Source organism: Alosa alosa, chromosome 15 (genome assembly GCF_017589495.1).
Source record: "Alosa alosa isolate M-15738 ecotype Scorff River chromosome 15, AALO_Geno_1.1, whole genome shotgun sequence".
Taxonomy (NCBI): domain Eukaryota; kingdom Metazoa; phylum Chordata; class Actinopteri; order Clupeiformes; family Clupeidae; genus Alosa; species Alosa alosa.
The window spans coordinates 9,472,162-9,487,767 of record NC_063203.1 but is presented as its reverse complement, the minus strand read 5'-3'; the positions used below and the strand labels follow the sequence as shown (position 1 = coordinate 9,487,767).

The window sequence follows — 15,606 nt, the reverse complement described above, 5'->3', positions numbered from 1 at the left end:
ACTAATTGAAAATAAGCCTGTTAATGAAGAGCATTGGACCTATTGGTCGCCGGGCGCTGCCAATTTTACCTCCCCCTGAAAAATGTGTTTAATTCCCTCCCATGACACCTATTCCCTCATCTATGCATCGTCCCCTGATTTGCTGTGCATGTGGGCTGTTTGTGTATATTTCTTATGCCTGTGTGTGTGTGTGTGTGTGTGTGTGTGTGTGTGTGTGTGTGTGTGTGTGTGTGTGTGTGTGTGTGCCACGAGTGAGGTATGATAAATAGGACAAACAGTGAATCGCAAATGAATCAACCTAATTTTGTGATTAAAAGAAAGGGAACTCATGTTCCTGTGAGTGGAGGGCAAAAAACCTGAAAGTTTCCCAGAAATTGACAGAGTCAAGTTCAAGAGTTTATTCAAGCCTTGCAGACTACTACTGCACATTAACTCCATAATGAAATGAAAAGAAAAGAAAAGCATGCTGCTGCTGCCGCCACCCCACCACCACCACCCACCAGACCCTTTTCCTTGTGTCTCCAGAAGGAGGGTTTGCCAGAAATATGTTTCTCCCTTTATCCAGCATAGAGGCATGAATCGAACCATTGGCCTGTTGAATAGGATGAATAACCTCTAATGCAGAGCAGGGTTCCAGATGGAGAGGATTTCACAGGGAGAAGAGAGCACCCAGGGCACTGACGCTCAGGGAGCACAGAGATTGGAAACGGCAGAAAATCCGCCAATAGAGGCAGCCAGAGACTGAGGCTCACTGCGGCATGTCAACAATAAGACTTCCAGACAGGGAGGGAGAGAGAGAGAGAGAGAGAGAGACAGACAAAGAGGGGAGAAAAGAATATGAGAGAGAGAGAGAGAGAGAGAGAGAGAGAGAGAGAGAGAGAGAGAGACAGACAAAGAGAGAGAGAGAGAGAGAGTGACAGACAAAGAGAGAGAATGATGGGAGAGGGTGAAAGAAAGGAAGGAGCCATCATATTGTCAAATTAACAATGTAGCACTATGACAGAACAGTTGAGGACCAAGGGGAAACACAGACACTAGGCATTAGGTGAGAGAAGGGAAATGTCTGTATATATATATATATATATATATATAGCTCGAAAAATCCAACCATGACAAGAATCTGTCATGAGCTGCATTAATGTCTATCGCTAGGACTATAGACACAGAGTCTAGACACAGAACAGCAAAAACTGCTATAACCCTAAAAATTGATGAGCTACCCTCAAAGCATAAATGTATTTAGTTGTGCCAGACTTCATGGTGTTCAGCACAAGGCCCAGTAGTTATTACCACTTTTATAAGGGTTCCACGTAAACACGCTTCCTGGAACATTAATCATGTGCTCGAAGGTGCTTCTTAATGTAAGCAAGCACCAGCGCAACACGGATAGGCACAGCACCAGAGGCGCCACAATACTGCAGATAAGCAGAAACTAATAAGTAACAGCAATAGTGTGTGTATGGTAACCCAATTGTGTAAGCTGGCAGCATGGGAAGGCAGGGATGCTTATGGTAGATGATATCCACCCCCACCTGCATGTGATTCAATGTGATCTCCCAAGGCTGAAGAGTGAGGGGGCAAAGTTACAAGCCAATGGTGGCAGGTGTGGGTGTGTGTGTGTGTGTGTGTGTGGGAGGGAGGGAGGAGCAGCTAGCACTGCTGTCAGGTGACAAGGAAAGAATAGGAGGAAGCAGATGTGACCAGGGTGAGACTGGTCATAGTGATCGCAGAACTGTGACTAAGTGACTAGCAGGAAGACAGAGTAAAAGAGAGAGAGAGAGAGAGAGAGAGAGAGAGAGAGAGAGAGAGAGAGAGAGAGAGAGAGAGAAATGGAAGATAGTGTTAGGGAGAAAAAGAATGATGGTGAGATAGTGAGTGAGAGAGAGGAGAGAGAGACAGAGAGAGAGAGATGGCAGTGAAATGCGGTGACTCCGAGGCATGACATGGACCTCGACTGACAGCTGGAGTTGGTGGGTAGAAAAAAAAACAAAGCAGGCCGGCTATGCCACCTAATGGCCATCAGAGGGGACACACACTGCCCCCCAGTGGTGAACCTTTGGGTGCTGCACTTCACTGTTCTGAGGGGAAAACAAGAAAGACATCCAAGCAGGAACACAAACATGAGGGAGAGAGTGAGGCAGAGCAAGGGAGAGATGGAGAGAGGATGTGGGAGGGGGAGAGAGGACGTGGGAGGGGGAGAGAAATCCCCCCCCCCCAAAAAAAAGAAAAATCTGCACAAACACAATTACAGAGCAAAAACAGTCATAAAACAGGGGCAATAATCAAATGCATAAGGTTTAAGTCAGAGGTTTATGACAAATTACCTTCCTGGGATGATTTCAAATGGAACAGCGGAGGTACAAAATTAACGAGACAATCCGCATTGCCATATCCATAAAATGAACTGTGAACATTTTAATTCATCTTGAAAATGTAATTATTATTCATTTCCATTATGCACCAGAGCTGGGCTGAGACAGACAGACAGATATTAGCAGAGCTTCATAGGCCGTGTGCTTGAAGCTCCCCTCAGAGGGAAATCTCAGGCTCTCAGCCCTGCCTCCATTTCAAAAGCACATCCCTGGCTTTGTAGCAGGCAGAGTTCGCATTCACAAAGTCTTCTTGTGAGAACAAGGACATTTGGATACAACCCACCAATGGGATGGGCTCGCATTTCCCATGATATACTGGATAAGATGAGAGGGGGAGGAAATCAGACTGACACCACTGATCCACACATATTTAGCGCACCGACCCGCAGGGAAAAGACGCATTTCAGCGGGCTCTGTGACAAATGGATCCACATCACACATCTCCAGTCAAATATCCGAATCTTGAAACCCCCCCTCGCCTACATCCAACATTAAAAGCATCAACAGATAACATGTAACACTTAATCGCATAAGGCGCACCATGAATAACAGCATCAATCAGTGCTGAATTAGGTTCAGCTACATCGGTAACAGTAGGCCACAGCAATCACAAAGCCAGACAGGGATGAGCTGCATTAGCACACGGGAGGCTCAAGTTCTCCACAGAGCAGCCTGACGGAGGGAAGGAAGTGAGGAGTCGGTTTGGGGCATGTTTCTCCTGCTAAGCACCTCTAAAGCAGGGAAGGCAAGTTGCTGGGAAAGGTCAGGCCACGCAGAATCTGCCGTTTTTTTTAACGGCTAATTGACGGGACACTGCAGCCTCCACAACGAGCGCTCCACTCCTGGAGGACGCAGGTCAGTTAGCCGTGCAGCACCAGAGAGAGACTGAGGGAGGTAACAACGAAATAAGAAGGGGAGGAGGAGGAGGGGGTCCACTACATTTAATAGCTCGTTATCTCTGGCTCTCCATGTGAGGAGAAAGACCCCTGGAAGGCAAAGAGCTCCTGCAGCAACATGCTCCTCACCCTCACTGGTGGCAAGGAAAGTGCCTCCGGAGAGATCTGGAAAAGCCTCATTAAACGGAGGCCCAAGAGAGAGAGCAACCCATCACCCTAGCCCACCTGGGATGATTATTTAGATTTAAAAGCCTTCCTGAGCTCCAAGCCATGTCAGAGTAGCTAACAGAAACAAATAAAAAGAGGCAGTTTAGGGGATGGAGGGGAGGCACAAGAGGGCTTGCAGCCCGGAGGGAGAAGGATTGGGTAAGCACAGAGATTGGGAGCATATTAGGGCGACTTTCTACCCCGCTGCAACCACCTGGTGTGCACAGGCACATTCTAGTGCCCTCATTATAGAGATCAAATCCTCAGATCTCCATAAAATAATTACCAAAAGCTGATTTTGAAAGAGAAATCTGAAAATGCAAAGGAAGGGGGACGTGGAACGATAAAGGAATAGAGTACGATGAAGAGGGAGAACATTTTTAGTTTAATCTCGTCACCGTGTTCGATACGTGGGAGAAAATGAATTGTAATTGGTATGTGCAGGGGCCCAATTACTCGTGGCTTTCATGGGATTTTCCTGAGGGACAGGGTCCAGTGTCACAGCGAGGTGAGCGAACAAAGCAAAAGACCTATCGATCGCATCTTGCACGGAGGGTGAAATAAAATCAAGCAGACAGCCCTAACCAGCTGTTGGCTTAAGCAACGTAAACTCAGAAGATGAAGGGGCAACTCCAATGACACTCAAAGGACAGGGAACAGGTTAAGGAGGGTGGGGGATGGGACATAAGAGTAAACGGACGAGGAAGGTGGTCCTTTGCTAAGGCACCTAAATGCTGCCTTGTTTCATACAGTCTGCTTCATTCCTCTTCCCCAATCCATCACCGAGTCCTTACAAGCCGAGGCACAATGCCCACACGCGATCCAAAACACGGCTTGAGTTCTGTTCAAGCTGCAGCAGTAACCGCCGTTCCGACAACCAGCGCTCGGCGCTGAGGAAAACACGAGGCAGCCGTGTACTTATTTTTGGATGTGGTAAACAGCGTGTGCCATGATCTGGGAAATGAACAGCAGAATTGGCATGAGAAAGAGCAAGGAGGGAGAAGATGAAAGAATGAGTCATAACTGCTTTACAATTCCTTCGCAGGCGCAGCCAATATAACTAACTGTGTCTTCAAGGAATAAGAGAAGTTCTGTTCTCCCGTGATAGTGGCTGACATTTTAAAATCACTGCCACGTGTTCGGCAAACCAGTTCCTTCCCCCGGTATGTCGTCTACCATTACATACCCTGGGCCAACCACATAAGCAGACATATATTTTAAAATGTCCAGAGACAGAAAGAAAAGAAAAAAAAAAAAAAAATCAGAAAGAGAAAATGCTAAACACATCACAACAGACTCAATTTATCTTCTCGTTGAGTGCACACTCATCCCGTGGGGGCTCCCACCGAAAAATCGTAACAGAGGATTAAAATCCATTTGCATTTATATGCAAGCCTGAGTTGAAGAGCATCCTTCTCGGTACCCTCACATATACTAATTTGCTAATGAAGGAAATCTTCGTCATTAAAGCGCCAGCACGTGGTCTCTCCTGGGGGCCTCAGGAAGTCATTTTTAGCCCTACAGCTGCAGAGCCACACACACACTCTCAGCGGGGCCTGGTGCAGGGTGTGCGCACAGCGTGCAGGCAAAACAAACTGCCCCATAACGCGACACTGCTCATGGCCGTCATCAGCAGGAATGAGCACAACATTTCAGAGACTAAAAGCTAATTGTTTAAGTGCTTCTCATAAGGTAAGAAGGTCATAAAATATTGGGAGAGGCAGATGAAAATGTGGAAGTAAACAAGGAATTTTTTTAATAGTGTGTCAAGTGAATGGGTTATTGTAGCGAGTAGCAACCAGAGTTAGTTTCCCCCCAGCTAAAGGCAGTCGACTATATGCATCTGGTTGAATGGTAACTTTCAAGGGCCAACAACAACATTCAAAACTGTGTGTAATCTTGATCAGTCTTTTCAAAACTAAAGATAATCCATACTAAAATAATTCATAGCTGTAGCCCCATTAACTCCACATGTATATTTTATGTGAGATGAGCCAATATAGATGCAGATATGGAATTTTAGGGCCGATAATGATAACCAATATTTATCGGTTTGTTGTGGCCGATACGATAATATTACTCTTAAAAAACAAATGTGAAAAATTAATTGGGGACAACATTTTATAAGCATCATTTAATTGCAGTAATTTTACCTACCACCAATGACGGACAGAAATCATAATAGTCAAGTCAATGATACAGCAGAAATAGCAGTAGCTTGGGCCTATGTGTTGCTCCTTTAAGTGAACGTGACGTTCAACACAGATAAACGGCTAGAAACTGGGTATAGTACTTATATACATATATACAGTACTTATGTATAATTTCAACTGTGGGTAATTGAATGAAGATCTTGTTACAATGGTGAAATACATCCACACACAGATGACATTATTTTGAAGAAGAAGTAGCCAACCAAGCTCATGTAGCCAGACGGGCCTTATGTAGTTGAGAAATTAGGGCAAATATCAGCGCAAATTATCGCCCCAAAATTCCATTGTCGGAACAATAATAATATTTACATTTTTTCACTTATCGGCCGCCGATATATTGTGCAAAAACAATAATAATAAAAAAAGGAAAATGTCCAGGTTATTGATGCATGTAATGGGAATGTTGTATGAGGCCTGGTAGTATTCATCATCATAAATGTTTTTCTGTTAGGCAATGGTATAATGCCTTGAGCTCAGCAAACCAACTCAAAGGGTAACATGCAGGACCAGAAGCCAATAAACAAAGGGCAACGCTAGGTCAATTCCATTAACATCACACCCCAGTTTATGCCTAAAGCTGGCAACATGCACCAACTACTCACCAGCCACGCAGCTTGTAGGCCTCTGGCAAGTCTGGGTTCACCATGACCACGCTGCTAAAAAGGGTACTGAGAGAGCGGCCACCAAAATCTGAGAGACGTGCCCCTTTGATGGCCAGGATGGGCTGCCCACTGCCATCAAACGTCTCTGCCTGTGAAGGAGAGAGAGAGAGAGAAACATAAACAGCCTCTTTGACAGCTCAGTGACATCAGGTATGTAACCTACTGTACATATTTATGTTTTTGCCAGCTAACTTTTAACATGTTCTTCATATTCATTGTGATGCTATGGGCCTCATGCACATGAAAGATTAATATCATGCCATTATGTTGTTTAACACACCGTGAAATAAAGTTTTCACCTTACAACTTTGCTTATAACATTTCAAATAAATATCAGTTAGCGCATTAGCAAGGATATTGTGTAACATATAGGCTAGCCTACTGTTGCTTGTGTGTAGTTAGGCCCACTGCTAGATTTTGGAGCTCGCGATATCGATTTAAAGTAAGCTACTTGGGCTTACGCAAGCTGTCAAACACTGTCCACTCGCCTGTGTGGTGCACCCCTCTGGTTTATACATCCAGTGTTTATCATATGTTAGCTAACTGTATCTGGATGTGTTCCTATCAGAGCAAGACGTTAGATATGGCGCATGACATGCAGTGATGCCTCGTATAAAAAAAATAAATTAAAAATGCTAATAATAAATTAATAATAAATAAATTAATAACGCTATTTAAGCACCGAAATGAGGCACTGAAATCCACGTTGTTATTTGATGCAGTTACTACCGTTTGTGTCGGCACCGGTGCCATATTAGAACCGTGTTTCGGTGCCCAACCCTCGGTACAAGATATAAGAACAGCTGCAAAATGTACACACTGCATCTGGGCCACACACCGTCTCCTTCTGCATAAATAAATATATGTACAGAGAGAGGGTGAGCCAAGGACTGGAGTCAGTGGATCAGATAGGAGTTGACGCGCAGGTTCTTGCCATTTTAAATCGCTCTTTATGCAGCACACATCACACTGCCTCCTGCAAATCCCACCAGATAAGCAGACTGCCAAACAAACACAAAACCGACGCTCCTGCTGCTCGGCGCAATGAAAGGATGGTGGTGGCAACCTGCACGCCGTCCCTGTGTGGCCCAGCTCCACAAACATGCGGGGGCCCACTACCGCTCCATTTAAAGCAGCCCCCCCACACACACACCACATGTGGTGCTGTTTACTCAGGCTTCCGGATTAGACTGCCAGGCTGGACAGGTAGGGGGCGGAGAGAGGGGTGGGGTGGGCTGGCTCTTTCTGTCTCCCTACTTCCCACTCCTCCTCTGCCTTCACCCCTTCTGCTTCCCTCTGCTTTACCAGCATGAGTCAGAACCCCCAACTACTGACTGATGCCACCTTGTCTGACAGGACAAGTGGAAGGAGAAAACCCATAACAGCACAAGTCGTTTGCTGGTTTAAGCTCAGGACGGGAGAACTGTGCAGCTTTGGCATCCCCTCAATCTCAGAGGCTAGAGCATTAACGCATGCTGGGCAGTAGGGAACAACCTGGGTTTCAGAAAGTAAAAGACATGTATTCCTGTCATGTATTCCTTTTTCTGCTTGTGCACTTAAGGCGATTTCACTAATTTGCTGATCTATCCGACTGAGGAATTGTGCTAATTAGAATCCATTTTGGGAAAGGTTGAAACAACCTTTTATCTTCTGAAGCCAGGATGTCCACCCCTGATGCCACTGTTGGTGGACTCACCTCAGCTCCCCACATGGTGAGGGTGATGACTCGGGCAGACATGTCCATCAGGTGGACGTTCCTCTTGGACACCTCACGGCTGTTTTTGGTGGTGATGCGAGTCACGTCCTCCACGGTCTTGACTACACCGATCACATCTGGAAATAAAGGACGAGAGTGAGGTTCAAAGCAAGAGTGCTGTTAGCACTACAGACCCACATTCTCCCTAAGACAGTAAATAATTCAAAATTATACCTGATCCTGGTAGTGCTGTACTTTTACTTGTAAATTCAACACCTTCGGAGCATGGCTGTCACAATCCCCTGAGCTCTGGTGACACCCTGTGTAAACATGCCTAAGCCACGGGGAAGCCAGCAGTCGTATTGGTGGCATAAAGACTCGTCAGGTTTTGCGACCACCTGCCGCGTGGCTCTAAAGACCTCCCTGAGACGTGATGCATATGCACGCACTTAAAACCCACACACGAGAAGCATACAATCCAATCTAGCCGCACACGCCACCACCGCAGCTCTGTACGGCGCACACCCCAAGCTGCCGTCTTCAGAAAAAAAAAAGAAATCTCTTATCCCACATTGTTGTGACTCATTTGGCCATGATTAAGCTGACTTCCTCTAATCGCCGGTGACATGGTGCTGGGGTCCCACCGCGAGACAGCTCCGATGCACTACATGCTCCAGTCGCTATTATGATAATTACCACCATGCTTATTACCTCCTAATTTCACCGGTGACAGTCGCCTTCTTCTCAACTCGCAAAAAAGCTATGCGAGAGTGGGAAAGGGAGGGTAGGGGTATGGGAGTGGGACCAAAGTCAATCTGTGCCACAGGCCATTACTGTCATCAGTATTATTAATATTACTTTTATCGCGACTATTATAATTACCCTGGCCTCCTGGGCCCCGGTTGCATCTACAGCAACTGAGATGCTGGGACAGCTCAACCAGCGGTAATTATGGCAGAGAGGCGGTTATTAATGATAACCATCAAGCCACTCGGAGTCACGGTAGGCCGCTCTCATTCTCCTTCTCCTCCTGTTGCCGTTGCTTACCTACGATAGCATCCTTGTCATGCGCCTCCAGGTCTCCGATAGGCACGAAGTTGCACTGCAAGGTGGGCACATCGTGGCTGTCCTCGCAAGGGATAACAGAGGAGTCACCATTCAACGTCATTTCATAGTCATTCTTCAAGGTCGAGTACTGCTTATTGGCCATCTTCAGCGAGCCCTTGGAGATGTAGTAGACCTGGGGAAAGCAAGTGGCAAGAATGAATTTAATCTGAACTGCTCAAAAAGAACCACTGCCTAGTATATGTCTAACAGGAAGGCTACACCAGGCATGTAACTGAAGGGTCCCATTTGCAAAGTGTCTCCTGTAACAATTAGCTGCCACTATAATCAATGGAACTGGCTACACCACACGTGATAAAGGCGCCTATGTTTAAAAAAAAAAATTAGACCAGTCTTCTAAAACAATTTCTTAGCTTATGCGGAGCGCTTCAGTTGCGGACCAGGTGGGTGTAGCACGGGCCTAACAGTAAAGGCGTAGCTTTGTCTTTAAATGTGCAGAGCAATCAATGCCACAACATATTTTTATTTACTGCCATTTACATGCAAGAATTCACACAGGAGTATAAACAAGCACACAAACGGAAAGGCAAATCTCACCTTGCCCTGCTCAACCAGCGTGTAGAATTTGTCCACCTCCTGATTGAATCCAGTCACTCGAATCTCTCCCTAGGAAAAAGAATCAGAACATGTTTCACTTCCATAACCAAATCACAAATATACTATTTTTCCCCCCAGAGTGACACAAAGTAAAAAATAAATAAATTGGTTCCTTACACTTTCATCTACCAAGTCCATGGAGAACAACTTTCCCTCCCCTCGCGAGTTACTCCATGTACGGACACCACTCTTGTTAGTAACCCGAGCTCGAATAGTCCACCTGTGGAGCAAAGAAATATTCACTCACTTTCAATACATTACAATAGCAATACTCAGTGAAATGTTACAGCCATCACCAGCATGCACTTTCAAGTTTTTCAAAGCCATTAAGTGATTTCTAATGAATGATTGTGGGCAGTTCAAAGACCCATTAAAGTAAGATGCCCTGACTTTATTAACGGTTGTTTTATAGACAACAAGTCACATTGTTTAATTGTGTGCCTTTTTTCCATTTTCCATTGTGTGCCTTTTTCCCCCATTTACGGCAGACATTTCTGCAACTTACTTGGACTGATATGGGTTCAGGCTGGCAATGGGGGCAATTTTGGATGTGCCTCCTGGTGTATTGGGTGCAACCAGTGGCTTTTTGCCAAATGCAGATTTGTTTGAGCCCTTGTTCATACCTGTTTAAAGACAAGGAAAGACAAAGGGGTGAAACAGATGTTGAATTTGGTAAAGTGGCATTTAATACATCTGGCAGTCTGGTTTTAAATGTATGGAAAATCTAGGGGACAAACGTCATTGCAAATCTCCTCAAAAATATCCTGCACTTCCCATCACTAGTCAAAAATAGCTAATAACCACATTTTAGCCACAATTTCATGAGCTTAGAGTTACATAATATATCGTAATTCTGTGGGCCTCCTCTCCTAATTTTGAATTGGGCATCTCAATGATGAATGGTAAGACAAAAGGCAGAGAATGATACCAATGACGGCAAATCCTCCGAAATAATGCAAAATGGTGGATTTCCATTCAATTCCATTATCCTTACAGGCTATCAATTGCTTTAATGGACATATACAATGTAGAGGGTACTAATAATTCAAGGATGAACGATCAATAAGACATCGAATGTGATTCAACACAAAACCTGAAATTATCACAATACTCAACCGAATTGATCCCCCTCCCCACACTTCTAGCCAGTGTGATAGCCCAATCTCACTAGTTGATCTTATAATCAATACAAACAGTGAGCTATCGCTGCACACAATGTAATGGACCAAAGCAGCCAAACGAGGCGACTTAATTCCAATTCTACTACAGGCCTGTATGCTGCCACCTGATGGTCAACACAGTGCCCTGCACACACTGACCCCATATTGTGCAAAATTAATAGTTGTGCCTCAGGCATTTTTTTTCTCTACATTTCAGATGAATTAAAAACTTCAAGAGGTCCAATAACCGGACAACAAATAACTTAAAATAAATCAACTTTTTTTTGCACAGTAAAACACAACCTACTTCCATCCAAATCTCAAAATGGAGGAATAGCAAGCAGAGGCTTATTTGTCATTTACCATCAGTTCCATTCTGGGACTGCAAAGGGCGGACAGGAGGGGTAGGCACTGCGGACTGTGGGGCCTTTGCCTGACCTACAGGATGGGAATGTGGGGGAAACACACACACTATTTCAGTACCCACACACTATTTCAGTACACACACACTATTTCAGGGAGGACAGAGAAAGGACAGAGGAGTCATAAAAGCCTCTCTAGTGCCTCAGTGGGCAAGGGCAAAATAGTCATCGGTTGTACAGTAGAAAATAAACAACATGTTTTAACCCTGCTGGCTTCATACCTTCAACATAGGGGGTGGGTTCACCAATTTTACCATCAACCTCCTCGGCCATTTTTATGATTTCTACATCTAGGACCACCACGACACGTCTGCACAAGGGTTCAAGAGGGGGGGGGGATGAGAATGCAATCAATCCATATGCAAAAAACACTACACAATATTATCAGAGATACTTCAGATACAGAAGTTCGGATACAGAGAAACCTTACAAAAAGTTTCACAAAGACATGGTACACAAATAGTCCCAATCAAAGAAATCAGGAAAATCTAAGAAATCAGACAGACATAGACATCTTGCTTTCCATGAAGAGGAATCTGTTAACATATGAAAAAGTGTACGTGTCATTACTAATTAATTATGAGAATTGCATTACGATGCCATATCCTGATCTCCATATCTGCCATGCTTCGGTAAAAAAAAAGAAAAAAAGTTACACATAAAAATGACCTGCAGCACAAAAAAAAAAGAGAGCGCAACCACAGCTATTACCGTCCATCTTTGAGCACGTTGGTCACACTTTTCTTCAGCAAACACACACAGTTGGGCGCCAGCTGGTTCTGTTCTGCCATTGGGTTGAGCTGTGTTGAGAGCATAAAAGCTGTAGCAGAGACAAAATCAGTCACAATTAGGGTTGCAAAGGGGCGGAACATTTTCGGTAAATTTCCGGAAACTTTCCATGGGAAGTGAAGCTGGGGGATTTTGGGAATATTCCAAATTGGAAACTTTCATGGAATTAAAAGGAAATTATGGGAATTTACAGAATTTTTGGTAATTCATACTGTTTCATATACAAACATTAACATTTTGTTTCGTAATAAGCGATATGATTTGTTTGTTCGCATTTTCGCTTAGCTTAGCATACAAAGCTAGCTACCATGCTAGCGGGAATCCTATTCTCTACCTATGGTTTACTAGCGTGCTAAGCTAGCAACACTGAAACCAACTGCCCAAGATAAACCACGCGCACTCAACAACAAAATCTGATTGGTTGGAACATTAACTGACTATCAGTTTGTTCAGTTAAAATCCCAGAAAATGGTAAAAATATATATATATATATATATATATATATATATATATATATATATATATACACACACACATACATAATGACACAACATACCACCCTAACCAAACCTTATAGATTATTTAAGTTATATATAAATTGTCAAGCTTAATCAGACAGATTAATCTTCCAATTACAGTTTATGCAAAATGCCATACACCCATTTGAATGAGGACAAAAGTGACGGCAAGCCAATAACTGGGCAACTCCGTTTGCAAACTTCCCCCAGTTTCACACCAGTTATTCCCACATGAGATGACATTTTCACTGGGAATTTATTTTCCCCATGCACATGAACACACATAGGTTTCCTTTATGTCTAGTAGCCTATGCTGATTGCTGTGTGCATGTGATTGACGTATGTGCAGGGTAGAATTTTGACTGAAATTGCATTAAATCAGGTTGTTTTAACTAATATTATGCTGCAAGATGGGGTTTTGTCCACTACATTTAAGTTTCCTGTTATAGACTAACTTGCCATATTAAAAATTCCCAGTTTATTCCCATTATTTCCCGTTAATTTCCATATATTCCCATGGAAAGTTTCCAACTTGAAAATTCCCGGAATTTTGCAACCCTAGTCACAATAGAGATAGCCATCTCATGCACACAGGTGTCATCTCGGGCAACTGTGAAACTGTACAGACTGAAACATGACACACATCCATCCCAGTTCACTAAGCCAAGGTTCTTCTTGAGACAAACAACAAAGACAAAATTGCTGCTTAATAGGTGCCCGAGTTGTCATAAGTTATGTACGAGCCAACGAGTCATCCTAACTTCTGGCTACATTGGACCACATGAGGAGGATGAAACCGATTCTTCTTGGGATATTTTGTACCCTCTGATGTTTTGGCACTCAACTTCACAGATGCTACCTCCTGCTGGCAGGCCAGGGGCACTTAAAACCCTGCATAAAAACAAACATGTGGAGGAACCCGACAATCTCAGTGCTACCAAAGTCCTTTTAGGCAAGTCCCTCTACTCGGTGGCCATATAGCAACGCTTTTTGGGCACTCATAGAGCGTCCTATTCAGCAGAAATGCGCGTGCGCAAGGCTTCACGACACCAATCTTGCTCCAGCGGCAAGTTCACAACACATGATTGGGAAGATGTCTTCACAACACAACATATGATTGGCTCAATGTATTCACATCACACCACATGATTGGCTCAATGTATTCACATCACACCACATGATTGGCTCAATGTATTCACATGTCGACGTTTTGCCGAGGAAGGGGTGGGATATGTGTAGACAACGGCCATATTGGCGTTACAAACGAACCCCATGTATTTCTATGGAGGATTTTCTGAGTGCTGTCTCCTCATTAGAAAGTCTGGTGCTACTCAAAGCAAAACTATATTTACCCTCCATTTCTAGGGCGGGTCTGTTGATATGACAGAAAGTGCTGCCTCCTTAATAACCTCATCTACTAGGTAGTCCATTTTGTACAGTGTAAGCACCTGAATGACCTAAAACAAAGCCATTACTAAAAGTAGTGTGTAGCACAAGGATGCTACGTGGTAACAGCACCATCACATATGTCAGGGCTCTCTTACAGGAGTATTACGAGACTGGAGGTATAACTGTTTGTCTTTTAACAGGAACAAAGACACTCACAGGACATAGTGTGCAGTCCATCGCTCATCATGAGGCGGAAGCGGGCCGGTCCATTCCCTCCATCGATTTTGCGAATATTCTGCCAAACAAAAGAACAATAGCTATGTGCATGGCAGAGACATGTAGGCAGAATGAGGCAAACCTTCATGACACAAGTGATGCACTTTAAACCCACAGAAAATGTTACTACATGACAATGTAGGAATGTTAGACTACTTTACATGTGTGACAGTAAAAAAAAAAAGAAAAGAAAAGCAGGACAGTAGTATGCAGTGCAGGAAAAGGAAATTAATTGTGAGGTAGCCTACTCACCACCAACTGCAAAACTGGGCTGCTGACATCTTGGCCTTTAGTCAGAGCCTGGTAAACAAAAAGGGTTCCAGGAACATCACTGCCAAATCACTGCATTGAATTGTCATTGATTGCTACAATGACTCCATTAGCAGCATCGCTAATACTGATATGACAGAAGACATTCAAGGTAGGATTGTGTTACTAGTACAACTTTCCGGGCTATTTCATGGCCAGGCCCAGAACGAATACGTTAAGTTCGCTTTTCCCCTCAGATAACGTTACGAAGATGCTATTGCAGCCCTCATGAGGATATATTTGTACAATTACCCATAGTTAGATGTTAGCTACAATAAGACTTGTCAACATGAGCTTATACTTGAGCTGCATTAGTAACAGTTAGCTAACGATAGCTAGGCAGCGACCAAGCAATTCAGGTATCTGTTAGCAAACTTAGCAAGCTACACTATGCTATCAGTGTTGCCATAACTATAATAGTCCAAAGACTTGAGATACTACTCGAACACAGCAAGCTGTACTTTGGGCTTTCACTGCTATGGCATCTAGCGTACAGTTATATTTAGCATTGGTCCACTCTCTTAGCTAGGTTACGCATCTAACAGGAACGTTGACTAACGTTAGCCAAAAGTGTCTTCATTCTATCAACTGTCAGGTTCAGTATGAACACCATTTACGTTTATAGCAGTCATAACAAAAATAATATTTTTGTCCAAAACTTGTTCATTTGAAGAGCTTAATTAACGTGCATGTCCTGTTTACCACGTTGGTAAATGTTAGCACTTCGCACCAAATTGTTGTGTTCAGCAGGTTTTCAAATCTGGAATAAAATAGTCAGAAAGACAATAAATGTGTGGGGGGGAATTACGTACCTCTATTGCTCCCTCTGTTAGAACAACATCCATGTTTTCTGTAAATATTAATGGTGAAAGGACAAAATGTTAAAGTTAATGTTCGCTGACACTGTGTTCCTACGCAAAGTGTCTGTTGTGCCAAGCTTACAAGGCGCGCCAACTCTCTCCAAACGCGCGAATA

The 15,606-nt window shown here is 43.8% G+C and overlaps 1 protein-coding gene across 2 annotated transcripts in view; it reads right to left on the bottom strand.

The window, feature by feature from the left end:
• The window catches only part of rpa1 (replication protein A1), a 37,606-nt gene extending 22,000 nt beyond the window's left edge, over positions 1–15,606 (bottom strand). Inside the window, exons 1-13 of one of the 2 annotated variants that reach the window (XM_048265110.1) lie at positions 15,574–15,603; positions 15,444–15,481; positions 14,575–14,622; positions 14,263–14,341; positions 12,062–12,170; positions 11,572–11,660; positions 11,292–11,366; positions 10,274–10,391; positions 9,886–9,988; positions 9,709–9,777; positions 9,094–9,286; positions 8,047–8,183; positions 6,291–6,439 (exon numbers count right to left, since the gene is read on the bottom strand). In XM_048265110.1, the coding sequence (XP_048121067.1) occupies positions 6,291–6,439; positions 8,047–8,183; positions 9,094–9,286; positions 9,709–9,777; positions 9,886–9,988; positions 10,274–10,391; positions 11,292–11,366; positions 11,572–11,660; positions 12,062–12,170; positions 14,263–14,341; positions 14,575–14,622; positions 15,444–15,476 (1,202 nt within the window). In that variant the 5' untranslated portion in view covers positions 15,477–15,481; positions 15,574–15,603. Of the gene's footprint in view, positions 1–6,290; positions 6,440–8,046; positions 8,184–9,093; positions 9,287–9,708; positions 9,778–9,885; positions 9,989–10,273; positions 10,392–11,291; positions 11,367–11,571; positions 11,661–12,061; positions 12,171–14,262; positions 14,342–14,574; positions 14,623–15,443 lie in introns of both variants that reach the window. The other variant, XM_048265109.1, reaches the window with a different exon arrangement.